The sequence below is a fragment of the Saccostrea cucullata genome, unplaced genomic scaffold, assembly GCF_032062105.1.
Source record: "Saccostrea cucullata isolate Sc308-1 unplaced genomic scaffold, CSIRO_AGI_Scuc_v1 ctg7112, whole genome shotgun sequence".
NCBI classification, from domain to species: domain Eukaryota; kingdom Metazoa; phylum Mollusca; class Bivalvia; order Ostreida; family Ostreidae; genus Saccostrea; species Saccostrea cuccullata.
In genome coordinates this window covers 1-20958 of record NW_026927645.1, presented here as the reverse complement: position 1 = coordinate 20958, position 20958 = coordinate 1, and the positions used below count along the sequence as shown (strand labels likewise).

General features: G+C 35.8%; 1 protein-coding gene across 1 annotated transcript; it reads left to right on the top strand.

Moving 5' to 3' along the window:
* Nucleotides 1-872: 872 nt before the first annotated feature.
* Nucleotides 873-3571, top strand: LOC134275100 (toll-like receptor 4). Its single transcript, XM_062757350.1, has one exon. The coding sequence runs from the start codon at nt 884-886 to the stop codon at nt 3569-3571; it is 2688 nt and encodes an 895-aa protein (XP_062613334.1). The 5' UTR covers nt 873-883.
* Nucleotides 3572-20958: the final 17387 nt, after the last annotated feature.

Genomic DNA, 20958 nt, shown 5'->3' with positions numbered 1-20958 from the left:
AATACACTTACATTTTCATCAATTTTTTAACACAATGACTATATATTTTCAAATACATTCAAAGTATTATAGATTGTAAGCCTAGATGTTGTCTAAAAGATCGATACATTTCATAATATGCATCAATATCAAAAACGTTTATGTAGAAAAAAAATAGCATTTTTAAAGGTTGAAATTTCATAACATTTATTTTTAGACATCATTAGTCAAGATATAGAATGAAAAAAAAAAACAACAACGATGAATCTGATAGCATGTAATCCATATAACAAAATCGATTCAACGGTTATTTAAATTCTATACTTGTCATTCCATTTGTAAATGCATATCAAATAATTAATAGACGGCAATTGAAATCAATTCAATCTGAATAAAATATTTGTATATGTTTTGTTCATTGCAACATTATTAACCACTGCTTATGATCAATACACCATTGTTAATCTTTATCTAAGATGCAAATCAACTGGATTCTTTGTGGGAAATGTGGACAAATTGTGCTTTTGGTATTGTTTACATATGTTGACTCAATGGGGAATGACATCATAAATATCTTACGAACAACAAATCGATGAATATGAATATGCATGGCATCAAAGGTCAGGAACTATTTATCTTTTAGCACAGAGATATATATATAGGTCCCTTCTTTATAATTTATGTTATTATAAAAGAAACTAATTTTTATGTACACATTGGCAATATTTAACAACCCGATTCTACTTACTTTAATCCAGTTAAAGATTAATCATGTCTGCGTATTATGGACATAATTAATAAATTGAAAGAGAAAAATCTGATTTAAGACAATAATTTTGGATTGCAAAAGCAAAATCACAAATCTAGATATTTTGGAAACATTATCATGGGATTTACTTTGAATATGTTTTGCTCATTACATGTGTATGGAATAATCATTTGTATATTATTGTCCATCACCTTTTCGAGATCTTATATTTGTGACTTGGGATTAGTGAATTGCACTTGCCAAGACCTAAAGAACCAAACGAAAGTGGATTGCTCCCACAAGGAATTGTTTAAAATTCCAAAGTTTTATGAAAACAGTACCTGGATCGATCTGAGTGACAATCTTATTGAAAAAATTGAAAATAATTTTCCAAAGAATGTTGAGTATATCAATCTCTCGAGAAACAAAATTAAAAGGTTGAACAACTTTTCATTTCACGGATTACAAAAATTAAAAACATTGAACTTGGATTATAATCACATAAATATTTCACAGTTTTATAAAGGAATTTTTCCAGATCTGAAGTCATTGATAGAAATAAGTTTGAAAGGAAATACTAATCCATCAGATAATGTTCTGATTCGTGATGATGCATTTTCAGAGTTAACTGCATTGAGAATTTTGAAAATTGATGGCCCAAGAAATATATCATTTGAGAAAGGATTCTTGAAATTAACAGAGTTAATTTATCTAGATTTATCCGGAATCACGGGAAATTGTTCATTTTATGAACTCTCAAAAGATTTGTTTAAGTATTTGCCTCATTTGACATATATTGATGTCTCAGCATGTGATATCCTAGATATTGAAGATGGTGCGTTTGAAAATCTCTCATTTCTTCAATATCTCGATTTATCCCATAACAAGAGAATAGGATTTGCCTCACTTCCAAACATTACAAAAAATCTTAACCAAACACCTATAGAAATTTTAAGATTAAATGGTATAAACTGTTTAACCGGAATAGGAACAAAAATCCTCACGCGTCATTTTATTAACTTAAAAGAAACAAATCTAACCGAGCTTTACATTGAAAAAAACCGATTAGAGCAGCTTGAAGCAGGTGCAATGAAAGTTCTTCCCAAAACGTTAAAAAAAGTTTCAGTTGGAGAAAATAAATTGACTCAGGGGAAATACATATTAGATTACTTCTCCATGGACAGTGTTCGTATCTTTAATATCAGTGTCCAACTTCGGCCAGCGCCGTATCCGATGTCAATATTTGAAAATTGTAAAGAAAAGGATGACAACTGCGAGTTTCCTTTTTCGGAAAAAAAAATTCAAAGAGATACAACAATTTACAAAGACGTTGAGCTTATTGATGAATCTTTTTTCCGTACAAAGGACAAAGGATTTGTAATTGTTAACTTTCCTAAGTCACTGGAAATTATTTATGCAAACTCAAGTCGATTGTATTCAGCTATTCCAGAGTTTGGAATTACCTCGAGAAATTTAAGGGAAGTATATCTACAAAATAACTTTTTCTATTCTTGGATAGGACCTATCCACGGAATCCAGAATTTAACAATTTTAGATCTTTCCAATAACTTCTGCTCATACATTTCCGAATCATTTTTCAAATATGCAACAGGGGTGAAAATTCTTAATTTGTCTAGAAACGATATCGGAAAACATATAATTGATGACAGTGATGGAAGAATACTTGAAAATCTATATTCCTTGCGAGAACTGGATTTATCATTTGACAATATTAACGTGTTGCCAAGTTTAATGTTCAAAAATCTTCAAAACCTTCAGGTTCTGAATTTAAATGGTAACCTGCTTTCTGAATGGCGCGTGAAAATGGATCACATGAGAAATATAAAAGACATAAAATTGGCTAAAAATAGACTTACAACAATAGACGTTATTCAGCAGCGATCGTTTGAAACCCTTTTTTTAAATTCCAAGCTTACAGTTGATTTATCTGACAACAAACTTTCATGTTCATGCGAAAATTTGCAGTTTCTATCCTGGATAACTACATATAGAATACATTTTAAACACTTTGAATTATATCAGTGCTCTTTGGCAAGTTCTAAAATATTCAATTTTTCTGAAGCCGTTTCGTCTGTTGGTACTTTGAGAGAAAAGTGTAGGTCTTTATTGTCGATATATATTCTTATATCTGTTTCAATTGCTTTTTTAATAAGCATGGTTCTAGGTGTTACAATGGTAAAATTAAAATGGAAGATTTTATATCTAATCTTCAGAGCCAAGAAGGTATTTAAGAAACGTGGAACTTCTGCAATGCAAGTAGGAAGTTCATACGACTATCAAGCATATATTTCTTATTATGACGGTAAAAATCATGATATGTATCAGTTTGCTACAGGCGACATAGTCGAACATATTGAAACTCAGTTAAATATTGAACTCTTCATCCCAGGTCGTAACGATGCAGAGCTGGCTGGGCGAAACAAATACAATATTGTAACAGAAGGCATGGCAAAAAGCAGACGTGTAATATGTTTGGTTACTGAAGAGTACTTGACATCTGGAATGTGGAAATTTGACCTCAAGGTCGCGATGGATATTGGTGTAGAAAGGGGAGAAAATTATAGATTTATTCATATCATTTTATTTCCAGGAGTAAATAAAAACGAACTCACAGAAGAATTATTGATTATTTTGAATTACAATTCCAGTTTGGATTATCCTGATGAAGCGTGGGGATATGATCTCTTTTGGGAGGATTTCAAAAATTTATTTGAACCTGTGTGTCAGGACATTATTTCTGAGACCAGGCAGAATGCCACGTCCGAATTAGAGCTTGAAAATCATTGTGATACTGAACAGCTCCTTACACCTGAAATTGAGTAAGGCTTATAAGACTTGAAACTAAAGCTTCTTCGACGCAGGAACAACAGTTAAAAGATCTAATTTGATAGTGAAAATAAAGGATTCAGGTGAAATATTGACTCAATGAAGGACAGTTACATGAAAGATAATGCAGTTTTCTTTGTAGGACGTATGTCCGAAACAATGTTTGCGTTCCATTTTCATGGTCAACCTCATTTAATTGAGTTCTGGTCCTTTTCACATTTGATTGTTCATTGTATAAAAAAAATCCTTTTTTTTTCATTTCATTACTTTGAATGAAGATAACGTGATTTACACGATTTATTTTTTAAGGTGTAATATCCCTCTGATAAGAGAGGTGACTTTCTGAAGACATTTTCCATGAAATGCTATGAATTCTCATGTCAGATTTACAAATTTCATTTGTTAGAACCATTTTATAGTCAATTCAATCGGATTTATTCTATTGTACAATTGGCGATAATGGAAAGATAACTCTTGTTGATGGATGCGTTTTATATTACAAGCACAGATTTAAAAAGCAACGCTTCAGAATTTTTTTTTAATGAGAATTAGATTGGTATGAGAGTAAATATGATTTTCATGTATACCTCATACATCCCTACTAATGTGTTCGGAACCTTTTATTTTTCGGTGTTCTGCAAATTATAAAACTGGATGAGTTCAGAGTAGATCTGGAAGTGGCTCTGGCGAGACTAAGCGAGACTACAGCGAGACAGGGTAAATTATTCACGGAAATGTGGCTAGGAAGTGACTAGCTTGTGGAGACATGGTAAACAGAAAAGTTAGGTTGCGTTTTAGTTTTCACTACCCTATAATATCATTCTGTAGAAATACACTTCAATAGATCTTTCTTGAATTCATTCAAGTTTAAATTAAGTGTACTAGTATTTTCTATGATACAATTTTCTGCTGTCGTGAATTAAAATTTCTTTTTGGACAACTATTTTGCATGGGAACCGGGACTATATTTTTTGGCGTCAGGTTAGCAAATGAGGCACCAATGTGACTTTAACTGACAAATCAGATGAATGAGAAATGCATTATGGGTTACTACGAATACTACAGGAATTTTACGCTAACCTTGATAAATTCCTTTATTGTAATATCGGTGAATACAACTGTCAGGTGGATTCCCTGGCCAACACACGTAATCACGAGTATAGTTCTGTAAGAAATGTTGTGTCCGTTTAAATGCATACGAGAATCTGCTCGTTTTCCTTACTCTTGATGTGTTGCTGATCTGAACTTGACACAAACCACGTACAGCTGACCTATACATTTTATCAAATAATTTTTCTCTAGTTAATAACAAATTAAAAACGCCCGTGATATCATTCATTGTTTCTAATGTTTGCATATTGTTCATAAGAACATTTTTTTATTTTGCACTCCATTGAAATGATCATTCATTAACCTGAGTGTTTGGCGTAAACGTTGCTATTCTTTCAACAATTGGTCAGTTGCTCGTGGTAAGACCCTCTGTGCGCATTAATAGCAATAGCCATATGAGGCAAACAAAGGTTTGTCAGTGTAGATGATATTGTAAACACCAGCGTATAGGTCGCTAGTGAGCTGTAAACTATAATAAGATGTATTAATTGTTATTTACCCATCCCACCCCCCTTAAGCCACCCATTTCTGTTGAAAATCATTAAAGTTTTTCAGAAAGGTCTGGAAACACATTTTTCACGGGACATGTTTTCAGAAGAAACAGACTATAACAATTTCCTGTTTACTGCTTAATTTTACTTAATTTTATTTATATAACCGGTTCTACCCTATAACCTTTGAATAAGTAAACCTAAACCACGTGTCTTGAATTTCAATCACAATAACATTAGTAGGGGTGTCATATTTCTGATTTTATTGTATAATAGAAAATAATTGGTCTATATATTTACCATAATAAAATTTTCTTTACATCATGATATGACGAAGTTACTCCATATGCTGCGTATGACGCTAGAAGAGCGTGCTAAAGCAGACAGTATGGCGTCTGCAGGAGGTTTCTTTAGAAAAATCTGTAAAAAAAAAAATGAAAGCAATAAAAAGCTTATGAATTCCACTCATGGTTAATTGTTACAAATAAATTAACATCCATAATAATGCTTAATATAGATAACCATGCCTTTAAATTAGCAGCATACAATAGGTTGAAAATTGTTCCACACAACTAGGTCAACCGGATGTTGAGTGGATTCGTTATGGACACTAAGGCACATGATTATTACTAGGCAATATGAGATTCAATGACTGTTTGTTATTTGATTTGTAACTGGGGGACTACTCCTGTGACAACCTCACAGACCAAAGGAATTTCATATCTTGGCAAAAAGGGTGCACATTGTACAGCTGGAAATTGGTTTTCGGACAAAAGGGTCTTTCAAAAAGGATATGGAGATAACGTACAGTATTCAATCTCAAAGTCCATTAAACAATATACAAAATAAGAGCAGAGCAAACACGGACCTCCGTGTTTGCAGAAGTGGGATCAGTTGCCATGGAGGAGTAAGCATGCCCTGCCGACCGGTCACACCCGCCGTGTGCTCGTTATCATGATCAGGAAGTAACGGGGAAAAAAATCCGTCGTCAATTCAGTGTATAAATAATGGACTGACAATTGGTATGAAAAACGTCAGTCAGCATTTGACTCAATGATAAATTGTATTTGCTGACAAGGTCATTATATCGGCAATAGAACTTACGAAATGATAACTTTAAACGATTCTGCTGATTTTATTGTTTCATCAACTTGCTTGTCAATAATTTACCTTGTTTAAGAAATTGTTCATACGTAGAGCATGCTCTTGCGTATCGAATCAAATGAGATATATATACTCCGTATGCAGGTGATGAAGGTATATTGCTGTATAAGTAAGCAGAAGGATAAAACGTACGCTGAACTAGGACCTGAGGTCCCCTGCTCAGTTCACGACTATCGGGCCTGTTTACTCCGCTACAAAATGTAGTGCGTTGCATACGTAAAGTGAAAATAGAATAAATCGTAATGCTGTGAAACCTTTGAAGTGTAAAACAAACAACTTTTTAAAAGGAATAACCATCTGATGGGTATTAGAAAAGATAGAGGGGGTGGAGGGTGGGTGCTGAGCAACATTAACTGCAATTTTATGCGATATATGATATATAAGCGTTTAACATTTATGGATTACGTTAGGTGACCTGTGGTCTCCCCTATGATTTTATTCCATGTAACGTTATAGTACACATCAGTAGGGGACAACAGTAAGGTGACAAGAGAACAAGTAATGTTGTACATCAGTAGGGGGACCAGAGGTCACCTAATTTTGTACATCAGTAGGGGGACATCAGTAGGGAGAGCAAAGGTCACCTTGTATAGTACATAAGTAGGGGGACCAGAGGTCACCTTAAACTGTACATCAGTAAGGGAACAAGAGGACACCTTAATGTACATCAGTAGGGGGACCAGAGGACACCTTATTTGTACATCAGTAGGAGGACCAGAGGACACCTAATATTGTACATCAGTAAAAGGACCAGTGTGTCACCTTATATAATACATCATTAAGTTGACCAGAAGTCACCTTATACTCTACATCAGAAGGGTACATCAGTAGGGGGACCAGAGGTCACCTTATACTCTACATCAGTAGGGGGACCAGAGGGCACCTTATACTGTACATCAGTAGGGAGACTAGAGGGCATTTTGAATTCTACATATGTAGGGGGACCAGAATACACCTTATATTGTACATAAGTAGGGGACAACAGAAAGGAGGCCAGAGAACACCTTATATTCTACATCAGTAGGGTGACCAGAGGTCACCTTCAATTCTACATATGTAGGGGGACCTTAATTTAAGGAGGTCACCTTAAATTGTACATCAGTGGGGGGACCAGAGTTCACCTTACACTGTACATCAGTAGGGGACATCAGTAGGAGAGCAGAGGTCACCTTATATTGTACAGCAGTAGGGGGACCAGAGGTCACCTTAAATTGTACATCAATAGGGGGACCAGGAGTCACTTTATATTGTACATCATTTGGGGGACCAGAGGACACCTAATATTACACTTTAGATCAATAAGCTGTAGTAGGGGGACCAGAGGTCACCTTATACTGTACATAAGTAGGGGGAGCAGAGGCCACCTTTAATTCTACATATGTAGGGGGACCAGAGGTCACCTTATATTGTACATCAGTAGGGGACAACAGTAAGGGGACCAGAGAAAGGCTTATATTGTACATCATTAGTGGGACCAGAAGACACCTTATATCCTACATCAATAGGGGGACCAGGAGTCACCTTATATTGCACATCAGTTGGGGGACCAGAGGCAACCTTATATTGTACATTAGCTAAAGTAGGGGGACCAGAGGTAACCTTATATTGTACATCAGTAGGGGGCCAGAGGACACCATATATCGTACATTGGTATGGGGACTAGGTGTCACCTTATATTGTACATCAGTAGGGGGACATCAGTAGGGGACCCAGAGGACACCTTATATTTAACATCAGTAGGGGACTTCAGTAGGGGGACCAGAGGTCACCTTTTATTGTACATCAGTAGGGGACCTGTGGTCACCTTATATTGAACATCAGTGGGGGACCTGAGGACACTTAATATTACACTTTACATCAATAGGGGGGCCAAAGGTAACCCTGTATTGTTCATCAGTAGGGGGACCAGAGGTCACCTTATATTGTACATCAGTAGGGGGACTAGAGGGCACCTTATATTGTTCTTCAGTAGGGGGACCAGAGGACACCTTATATTGTACATCAGTAGGGGGACTAGAGGTTACCTTATATTGTATATCAATAAGGGGACCAGAGGTAACATTATATTGTACATCAGTAGGGAGACCAGAGGACACCATATATCGTACATTGGTAGGGGGACTAGGGGTCACCTTATATTGTACATCAGTAGGGGGACTAGATGACTCCTTTTAATGTACATCAGTAGGGGGACCAGAAGGCACCTTATATTATACATCAGTATGGGGACCAGAGGACACTTTATATTGTACATCAGTAGGGGGACCAGAGGACACCTAATATTACACTTTAGATCAATAAGGGGACCAGAGGGCACCTTATAGTAGGGGACATCAGTAGGGGGACTAGAGGTCACCTTATATTGTATATCAATAGGGGGACCAGAGGTAACCTTATATTGTACATCAGTAGGGGGACCAGAGGACACCATATATCGTACATTGGTAGGGGGACTAGGGGTCACCTTATATTGTACATCAGTAGGGGGACTAGAGGGCACCTTATATTGTTCTTCAGTAGGGGGACCAGAGGACACCTTACATTGTACATCAGTAGGGGGACTAGAGGTTACCTTATATTGTACATCAGTAGGGGGACTGGAGGACACCTTAATAAGTACATCAGTAGGGGGACCAGAGGGCACTTTATATTGTACATCAGTAGGGGGACCAGAGGACACCATATATTGTACATCAGTTGTTGAACCAGAGGACAACTTTTATTGTACACCAGTAGGGAGACCTGGGGACATCTTATATTGTACATGAATAGGGGGACCAGGGGTCACCTTATATTGTACATCAGTAGGGAGACCAGAGGACACCATATATTATCCATCAGCAGGGGGACCAGGGTCATCTTTTATTGTACATCAGTGGGCGGACCATAGGATTTCTTATATTGTACAACAGCAAAATTCACCTTATATGTTATTTCATTATTGAGACTTATGGTCATCTTTATATTGTACAACAGAAAGGGGACCATAGGTCACCTTATACTGCACAAAAGCAGACGTCAGATTATATTGTACATCATAAGGGGAAACGGAGGTCACCTTATACATCAATAGGGGGTCAGAGGTCACCCTATGTTGTAGATCATTATGAGGACCTTAGGTCACTCTATATTTTACATCACAAGGGGGACCAGAGGTCACCTTGTATTGTACATAAATAAGGAGACCAGTGGTCCCCTTTGTTGTTCATTTTTAAAGAAATCAGACATTAAAAATATTATATGAATGAAGAGAGATAAAGCATTAACGATTCTAGACTCGTCTTAACCAACAGACACCTAAAAAGAAAACAAGGGCAAACCAGTGGGTACAGATAAAATGCATATTAACGAGATGCTAGACGTTCACTTAAGAGGCCTTTGGATCTTAAAGGTCATTTGAACATCTTGTAAAACTTTAAAACTTTCATTTCAAATAAGCGGTAACAATTAACAATAATTAGTAGTGCTCATTGACCACAAAAACCCTCATCCTGAGGTCATACATTTCACAATTTTGAAAAAAAGGACCATTGTTCATTAAAAAAAATTTGGTTTATACCAAAGAACAAATTTCAAAGCATTAATTCAGTTACAGTATTGTCTACAAATGACATGGTACCCATGAGCCAGGGGCCTTGAAATTTATAATTCTGGAAGACACTCCCTTGCTTATCATAAATATATGTAGTTAGTTTAATTAATATCCAGGAGCAGAGAGGAAGATTTTTTTAAAGAATTAAGGAGGCTGGGGGACAACAAATTAACCACAAATTAACCATCAATTTTAACTTTTTTTTTAGATACGGTATCATAAGCTGTCGAATATCATTTGGCAAAGAAAAAGTTCATACATTTTAGTTTTTAAAATTTGATCATTTTTGTATATCTTTATATGGAGCTCTTCTTTTAAAGGAGATCAAAATAGTCTGAAAATGGCTGCCACCCCTCAGCCTCTTTAATGAATATAAACTTTACAGTTTATATAGCCCCAGCGTAACACCGGAACCCCTGACCTTTGGGTCACGAATTTCAAAACTTTGGAGAGAATACCCTTCCTCATCACAACTTTGCATGTAGTTAGTTTGTTTCATATCTAGGGGTAGAGGGAAATATATTCAAAGAATAAATGCATTTCATAATTATTATTATCGTTATGGGTATTTCCTGTGTGAACAGAATGGTGGATCTGTGTGGTTTTTATGTCACGTGACATGGTCATATAAATAGCAGGTGCGTGCTTAAAAAGTTACTCTACCGCTTGGTTGTAAATGGTTGAGGGGTTACAGAGAAAAGCTGAAAATGTTCAAATGTTAACGCACAATGCACAGCGCACGACGCCAGAAAAAAAAACTGATAGCAATAAGTCACATGCGTTGATTCAGGTGACCAAATAAGGAGTCCTTTGGTCTCAATATTTATGTAAAATATTAGGTGTCTTCTGGTCTCCCTGTTGACTTACAATATAATATTATAAGATGACCTCTGGTCTTCTTATTGATGTAAAATATAAAATGTCTTTCGGTTTCTTCATTGTCGTTCAAAATAGTGTTATTATTAGTTTTTAATGATGTACAATATAATGTGACCTCTTGTCCCCCTACTGATGTACAAATTACGAAGGCTGTTCAATAAATAATGTCCTGAACTGTATGACATACAATACTAAGCTTGAATTTATAGCAATTGATGTGACTACTTTTCATCACATAGTTTAATTGTTAGAAGCTGGAAAACAAGGGTATTCGAGACACTGCATTAAAAATGAATTGTAAAGAATCAGTAAACTAAAGTAAAATTAAACCGTCCATTAAAGCTGCTGTAAAATTTGTTAAGAATCCCAAAGAAATACTCACTGAAATATGTAAAAATTTACTGCAATCAATGTTTGTTTTATAGACAATTGAGCAGGTGGATTTCACTGATAAAATGTATATAATGGGCATCAAAAATGAATACCGTACTTGCAAACAAAAATTAAACAAATAATGTACTGTTTGCCAAATTTCAACAAATAATCACTGATGGTGTATGATTGACTATACGACACATAGCAAAGAATGGAGGCGTACAAGGCAAGGGCAATTCCGCTCTCTGAAAAAAGATATTTCTCAATTCGAAAAGTAGTATTTTTTCAAAATTTTATGGTTTATATCATCTTTTACATATCAAATTCTTTATTTCATTGTTTTAATAATTTATGAATAATTTATTTTTTATTCATGTTTTTATGACATTTGAAAACAAAAAAAACAAAAAGAAAAAGAAAAAGCTTCATGTATGATTCGAACTCTCTTCATAGCTCAGGTTTAGTTCAAGACCAACCGCTTTAACCACTACCGGTACGCTACGAAGTATAAGCACTATTGACGTCTTTCAGTGTGATTTAAATGGACGGGTTTGTAACACTTCAATCATTTAAGCGTTCACGAAGAATGGAGACTTGACCCATTCATGTTCAAAATTCTTTTTTATAGCTCTATTAAACCCATTTTCCACCAAATATGCTTAACTGTCAACTTTGAAATAAATATTATCAAATGATAAGTCGTTCAGAAAAATAAAATGATAAAATATTTTGAAGATGAAATTACTGAGAACATGATTTTAAAAAATATATAGCTTTTTTGTGGATTTTGAAAATTGAAAAACATTTTGTCTCAGAGCGGGGGATTGTACACGCCTTATACGCCCTCTTTCAAAATACACATCATTTCGGGAGTAGTTCACACTGTTTTAAAAACGTTTGTCAGAAAAAAAAGCTTATTACTCAAAAGTAACCCTTAAAAAATGAGTGAAAACGACTGCATATAAGAATATGTGAACAATTATTAAAAATATCAGTAATTGTAGTTACCCTAGTTATCACGTTTATTTGAATTTCAAACAGATAATGAAACTTGAATCTATTGCTTAAAACCCTCAAAAGAAATTTACAATAAGATGTACTTGACAAAAAAGCAAAGGTCTAAGAAGAGCAGAGAATTGCAAGAGCACAAGGATAGATTTATAGGCAATTTTCTTAAATATTAGTGGTCTTATTGTTCAAATTCGTATTCGGGGATGCAGTTTAATTTCTGGAGGAATCTAGAAAGCAATTTTTTGGCAAAAAATCAAAAGGTTAATGAGAATAAGGAATCCACAACGTAAGATTTTTTCTATGACAGCGTCCAAACCCGAAAGCCCTGAAGAGTAAAGGAGTCTTGGGGATAAACAAAAGTTAATGTTCATTCAAGTTAACAACATTCGCCAGATCTTTCGCCTTTTGACTTGTTCCATTTGCCAAACTTGAGAAAACGCCTTTCAGAAGGAAGAAACAAGTCCAGGAAATCATAGGATCTGCAATAATCCAGTATACAAAGGTTCATACCAGAAAATGAGTTCGAAAAACAATTGAAAATGAATCAGAAATTGGATAAAAATGTTACTTACATGTGTTTTAATGAAAAGATAATTTTAGGTTAAATCATTATAACTAGATCTTTCGCCTTTTGACTTGTTCCATTTGCCAAACTTGAGAAAACGCCTTTCAGAAGGAAGAAACAAGTCCAGGAAATCATAGGATCTGCAATAATCCAGTATACAAAGGTTCATACCAGAAAATGAGTTCGAAAAACAATTGAAAATGAATCAGAAATTGGATAAAAATGTTACTTACATGTGTTTTAATGAAAAGATAATTTTAGGTTAAATCATTATAACTAAATTATTGAAATTCGACTTTTTTTTTCTTTCCGAGCACAGAAGACATTATTAAACGACCCTTGTATAAGGTGACCTACCGATGTACAATATCAGTTGTCCTCTGGTCCCCCTACTGATGTACAATATGAGGTGACCACTGGAGTTTTATGAAGAGACTTACTTTTACAATCGACTACTGACTTTTACAATTTAAATAATGACTTACTCCATCACTTAAAATGTAAAAGTCAGCTGTCTAATGTAAAAGTAAGTCTCTTCATCAAACTCCATTAGTCCTCCTACTGATGTATATTATAAGGTGACCTCTGGTCCCCTTACTGGTCCCCTACTGATGTACAATATGAGGTGACCTCTGGTCCCCCTACTGGTGTACAATATAAGATAGCCTCTGGTCCTACTGATTCACAATATAAGGTTACCCCTGGTCCCCCTGCTGATGTACAATATAAAGTGTCCTTTGATCTCCTTACTGATGTGCAATATAAGGTGACCTCTGGTCCCCTTCTGATGTTCAATTAAAGGTAACCTCTGGTCCCCCTACTGATATACAATAAAAAATGGCCTCAGGTCCCCCTACTGATGTAAAATATAAGATGTCCTCTGGTCCCCCTACTAATGTACAATGTAAGATGACCTCTGGTCCTCCTGCCAATGTACAAAATAAGGTGACCCCTGGTATCCCTGCTTATGATCAGTATGAAGTATCCTCTCATCACCTTATTGATGTACAATATAAGGTGACCTCTAGTCCCCCTTCTGGTGTTAAATATAAGGTGACCTCTGGTCCCCCTTTTGATGTACAATATAAAGTGGTCACTGGTCCCCCTACTGATGTACAATATAAGATTACCTCTGGTCCCCATTCTGACTTTTAATATAAGGTGACCTCTGGTCCCCCTTTTGATGTACAATATAAAGTGGTCTCTGGTCCCCCTACTGATGTACAATATAAGATGACCTCTGGTCCCCCTTCTGATTTTAAATATAAGGTGACCCCTGGTCCCCCTGCTGATATACAATATAAAGTTATTTCTGGTCCCTCTGCTAATGTTCAATATAAGATGACCTCTGGTCCCCCTTCTGATGTTAGATATAAGGTGACCTCTGGTTCCCCTTCTGTTGTTAAATATAAGGTGACCTCTGGTCACCCTTACTGATGAACAATATAAGGTAGCCTCTGGTCCCCCTTACTGATGAACAATATAAGGTAGCCTCTGGTCCCCCTACCGATGCACAATATAAGGTGACCTCTGGACCCCTTCTGATGTACAATATAAGGTGACCCTTGGTTAACCTTCTGATGTACAATATAAGGTGACCTCTTGTCATCCTACTGATGTTAAATATAAGGTGACCTCTGGTCCCCTTACTTATGTATAATATAAGGTGACCTCTGGTCCCCCTACGTATGTACAATGTAAACTGACCTCTGGTCCTACTACTGATGTACAATATTAGGTGTCCTCTGGTCCCCTTATTGATGTTCAATATAAGGTGACCTCTGATCCCTCTACTGATATACAGTAAAATATTAGGTGACCACTAGTCTCCGTACCCATGAAAAATATCGGGTGACCTCTGGTCCTCGTACTGATGTACAATATAGGGTGTCCTCTGGTCCCGCTACAGATGTACAGTACAATATTAGGTGACCACTATTCCCCGTATCATATAAAATGACGTCTGGTCATCCTTCTGATGTTAAATATAAGGTGACCTCTGGTCCCCCTACTGATGAACAATAAAAGGTGACCTAAGGTTCCCCTGCTGATGTACATATGTAACTTCTGGTCATCCTTCTGATGTTTAATCTAAGGTGATCTTTTGTCCCCCCTACTTATGTACAATATAAAGTGACCTCTGGTTCCCCGTACTGATGTTCAATATAAGGGGAACTCTGTTTCTCCTACTGATGTACAATACAAGGTGACCTCTGGTCCCCCTACTGATGTACAATATAAGGTGTCCTCTGGTCCCCCTACTGATGTACAATATAAGGTGTCCTCTGGTCCCCCTACTGATGTACAATATAAGGTGTCCTCTAGCCTTATTGGTGTACAATATAAGGTGACCTCTAGCCCCTCTACTGATGTACAGTACGATATAAGGTGACCACTAGCCCCCGTATTAATGTAAAATATCGGGTGACCTCTGGTCCCCTTAATGATGTACAATATAAGGTTCCTCTGGTCCCCCTACAGATGTATAGTATAAGGTGTCCTCTGGTTCCCCTACTGATATACAATATAAGATGACCTCTGGTCCTACTACTAATGTAAAATATAAGGTGTCCTCTGGTCCCGCTACAGATATACAGTACAATATTAGGTGACCACTAGTCCCCGTACAATATAAAGTGACCTCTGGTCCTTCTGCTGATGTGCAATATACGATGACTTCTGGTTTTACTACTGAATAATAGATGTACAATATAAGGTGACCTCTGTCCTCTCTTCTGATGTACAGTACAATATTGGGTGACCACTAGTCCCCGTACTAATGTAAAATATCGGGTGACCTCTGGTCCCCGTATTAATATACAATATAAGGTGTCCACTGGTCCCCCTACTGATGTATAGTATTAGGTGTCATCTTCCCCTCCCCTCCCCCCCACTGATGCACAATATAAGGTGCCCTCTGGTCTCCCTTTTGATGTACAATATAAGGTGACCTCTGATCCCTCTACTGATGTACAGTAAAATATTAGGTGACCACTAGTCTCCGTACCCATGAAAAATATCGGGTGACCTCTGGTCCTCGTACTGATGTACAATATAAAATGTCCTCTGGTCACCCTACTGATGTACAATATAAGGTGAACCCTGGAACAACTGCTAATGATCAATATAAAGTGACCTCTCATCCCCTTACTGATGTACAATATAAGGTGGCCTCTAGTCCCCTTCTGGTGTTAAATATAAGGTGTCCCCTGGTCCCGCTACAGATGTACAGTACAATATTAGGTGACCACTATTCCCCGTACAATATGAAATGACGTCTGGCCATCCTTCTGATGTTAAATATAAGGTGACCTCTGGTCCCCCTACTGATGTACAATAAAAGGTGACCTAAGGTACCCCTGCTGATGTACATATGTAACTTTTGGTCATCCTTCTGATGTTTAATCTAAGGTGACCTCTTGTTCCCCCTACTTATGTACAATATAAAGTGACCTCTGGTTCTCCCTACTGATTAATATAAGGTGAACTCTGTTTCTTCTTCTGATGTACAATATAAGGTGACCTCTGGTCCCCCTACTGATGTACAATATAAGGTGTCCTCTGGTCCCCCTACTGATGTACAATATAAGGTGTCCTCTGGTTCCCTTATTGGTGAACAATATAAGGTGACCTCTGGCCCCTCTACTGATGTACAGTACGATATAAGGTGACCACTGGCCCCCGTATTAATGTAAAATATCGAGTGACCTCTGGTCCCCGTAATGATGTACAAAATAAGGTGTCCTCTGGTCCCCCTACTAATATACAATAAAAGGTGACCCCTTTTCCCCCACTGATGTACAATATAAGGTGTCCTCTGGTCCCCCTACAGATGTATAGTATAAGGTGTTCTCTGGTCCCCCTACTGATATACAAGATAAGACCTCAGGTCCTTCTGCTGATGTACAATATAAGATGACCTCTGGTCCTACTACTAATGTAAAATATAAGGTGTCCTCTGGTCCCGCTACAGATGTATAGTATAATATTAGGTGACCACTAGTCCCCGTACAATATAAAGTGACCTCTGGCCCTTCTGCTGATGTACAATATACGATTACTTCTGGTTTTACTACTGATGTACAATATAAGGTGACCTCTGGTCTCTCTACTGATGTACAGTACAATATTAGGTGACCAATAGTCCCCGTACTAATGTAAAATATCGGGTGACCTCTGGTCCCCGTATTGATGTAAAATATAAGGTGTCCACTGGTCCCCCTACTGATGTATAGTATAAGGTGTCCTCTCCCCCTCCTCCCCCCACTGATGCACAATATAAGGTGCCCTCTGGTCTCCCTTCTGATGTACAATATAAGGTGTCCTTTGGTCCCTCTACTTATGTACAGTGCAATATTAGGTTACCTGTAGTCCCCCTACTGATGTACATTATAGGGTGACCTCTGGTCCCCCAAATGATGTACGATATAAGGTATCCCCAGGCCCCCCTATTATGTGCAATAAAAGATTACCTTTGGACCCCTATTGATTTAAAATGTAAGGTGACCTATGATTCCTCTGATGATGTACAATATAAGGTGACAACTGGTCTCCCTAATGATGTTAAATATAAGGTGGCCTCTGGTCCCCCTACTGATGTACAATGTAAGGTGATCTTTGGTCCCCCTATTAATGTAAAATATTAGGTTACCTCTGGTCACCCTTTATCATTTTCACGTTTCTGCTATATATATATATTAGAAAGTTGATCTTTATAAAGTTATAATTATGATTATTTTGGAGTAAGACAAAGAAAATTGTCTATCATATAAAATTCAATTAATATAAAAGGTGACCTCAGGTCTCCGTATTGATGATATCGATGAATTTACTTTTGTGCCTTTAATGCCTGGAGAGTTCCTAGAATGTTTTATTACTACGCAAAATGACGAACTATTTGCGGGGGACCCCAGGTCCTAGTTCAGCGTACGTTTTATCCTTCTGCTATAAGTAAGGGAAGTTGACGATAGAAAAGTTAAAGTCATCACGTTTATCATATAGCTTGGTTGTTAGATTACCATTAGTGTCTTTTTCAAGTAAAATATCCAAATAAGAAGCAGAAGTGTCGGACTCTGTGGTATCTTTTATCTCAAGCTCACCAGGATATATCGTATCGACGTAGGAATGAAAATTGTTATTATTTATTAAAAATTCAAGAATCTTTTCATGATACCAAAAAATGTATCATTCCTATTGTTTTAGAAATAATGGCATATCATATTACATTATTACCGATTTGGCAAATGTTCAGTTCACAAATAAGAATTAATAAGTGAAGCCTTAAAAAATTTGTCTAGTGTCTACCCCAACTTTTTATGATCTTTTCTGAATATTTACACATGTACGATAACTTGGCCTATCTGCTTAAGGTAGGTCTATACTCGCACTACGTCATTAACGAATAGTAAAACCGGAACCACACTTTTTATTTCCGAGATGTGAGTTTTGAATTGCATTGGTTTGACTTTTACTTGGCGTTTAACAGGTGGAGGAAACTATTTTCTATGACGTCAGAATAAATTTACATGTTAAGTGAGGAACCAACGTGACTGACAAATCGACCAATCAGCTCAATGAGTTGCATTATGGTTAACAACAAAAATACTACACGTGTCTTGCTAAAAGGCTAATTTTTTAAATCGCTCTCGGAAAAACGTGATGCATTTTTCCAAGCATTTTTTACACTTAATACAATATAAACATCATTATCTACTAATTCCATGCTCACATTTATATACAAATGATTTATAATGACATAAATTAGGGTTTTCTCCACTCCATTGAACAATCGTTTGTTTACAGCCTTTCCCTGTGCTATACTGTCATTGAAAAGTCAATTTCACGTGTCACGATTTCTCGGTCCTAAAAACAATCAACTCTGAAGTGTGCTCACGTATTGTCAATCTTTACTACGTATACATCTCGAAATATATGCTACTCACGTTCTATGATCAACGTGCATGAGGATTTTATATAACAGTTAATAATGTGCAACTTAAGTTTTCTTTTGTTTACAAAATGCAACATCTAATTTCTAGTAACAAATAAGTGAGCAACAACTAATTAAACAAGTTGCATGGCAAATTAACGAATATGGAGTTAAAAAAACTTGAGTCTTATTTACTTGTGAAGACTTTTTGAGCGATATTTCAAAGTAGTATTCAACAAGGAAAACTGACTTTGTTAATGTGAGCATGAAGAATCTTAATTAGTACCTAATCTTCGTATTTTTCATAAGCACATCTCCAAAAACTGTTAGCTGACTTTCCCGCAGTCATTTGAAATCGCATTCCTAAATTTCCCTGACCCACGTGTTTGTAATAAAAATAAACATGTAGTAGACCATCATGCTTTTCGGCTCATTCACTGGATTGGACCATTGTTTGCTGTGAGCACCTCTGTGCGCAATCGCAACAATATCCATCTAAGGTAGTTTCCTCGACCTGTTTAAAATACCCGGTAGGTAACGACTTTGCTCTAAGTCGGTCGCATCAACAAACTTACAAACAGTACTTATAAATATAATTTAATATCTTAGTAGTCTGGAAGGCAATAGCGGAAAAACAAATATTGACATATAATTTTTCTGATGTTTATTCCATTGCTGGTATAAATTTCTATCTTAATAAAGCAGATTTTTCAAGATTGAGCCCATTTATTACCGAGTAAAGAACTATCTTAAATTCTGCAAAAGTTCAAGCCTTTGAAATAATTTTCTTGCTAATCAAATTTTCAATTAATTGAGGAAAATTAACATTTTGTGAGTGCAAAAAGGTCAAATAATTGATTGTGCGAAGCAAATTTGAAACTTTTTCTTAGTCACAATTTTAAAGAGTGTTTTTTTTATATATAAATAGACTTATAATTAATTTTGTTCCATGCTTTATTTGGATAAAAATATTTGAGGGAAAACATTGAAGATGTAATTTTTGATTAAGACACAGGTTTCAATGCAAAAGGATAATATTTAATGTACTGTGGCGCTAAAAGAAACATATTGACACCCATATTTTGATTTGAATTTTGATTAAGCTATATGGGTAGAAAGTAAAAATATACTTGAAAAAAAAAGTTAAAGACACTAAATATCAGATGTCAACCTTGTTAAATTATTAAGTGTTAAAATACGTATATAGGATCTTACCACTTCATTTGATGGTTGTTATAAAAATGCAGACAGGAATTGATAGTTTACTTCTCTTGCTGAATCAAAGTTATTTTCTTATAACAAAAAAAAACCATCTTTTTTCTGCCTGCAAAATAGCTTCTTATAACAAAAAAACCCATCTATTTTTCGTTTCTTATTAAGTTTTATGATTATAACCCATATAATAATAAAAAAAAAGTATGTAGAAAGAAGCATGTTACATGTAGTTTGCATCCAGTCAATTTTTAAAAGATGAAAAACATCTTTTCTGAGGGATCATAAATACTTACCATTGTCAACATGTTTTATCGGATTTAATTTTAGTCAAAAGATATCTATTCATTGCTGGAAGCAGATGATATACAAAGTAAAGCATTCACTGTGATTTATAACGTTCCTTTCCGTCTGATTTTCAAAAAATAGACCCCTACTTCGTACGTCACAGGCATAAGTGGCTTCGACAAAAAGGAAATATAGTAGTTAAGCAATAATGCTAGTTTTCAATATGTTCCTGCAATATATCATACAAACAGACAGGTATTAGTAAAACATAGTTTAAAACGAAAAAGAGTACATAATTTTTTTTTTTAATTAAGATGTTTGATGGTATTCTCTACGATAGTTTCTCTTAAAACATACAACACTAGTTGAATTTCTTATGTATCACACAATGTAATCCATGCATTGTTACCTGAAACAATTAACAATCTCTTATAATACTCAGTTTTTGTCCTGAGAACATACAATAAATTTGATCTGGATTTTCTAAAAAATCTTCAACAATGCATCATTTGACATAATATTTCTTTTTCTTCGTAAAATACAAATTCTTTTAGAGATCTTGCATACATGTGTTTCAATGTTACTTTTTCAGGACGAAGTTTCAAAAATAATTATAATACCAAGTAATTTTGACTCTTGAACACATTCTATAACATTGTTATTCGCAACTAAATTTAGTTTTTGATATTTTTTTTATGATATTCCAACAAGCATACACTGAGTTTTAGACAAATTCATACTTAATTTATTTTGATAAGTCCAACATAT

Excerpts from the sequence above, each read along its gene's own strand:
- LOC134275100 (XM_062757350.1), top strand. The coding sequence starts at position 884 with ATGTTTTGCTCATTACATGTGTATGGAATAATCATTTGTATATTATTG.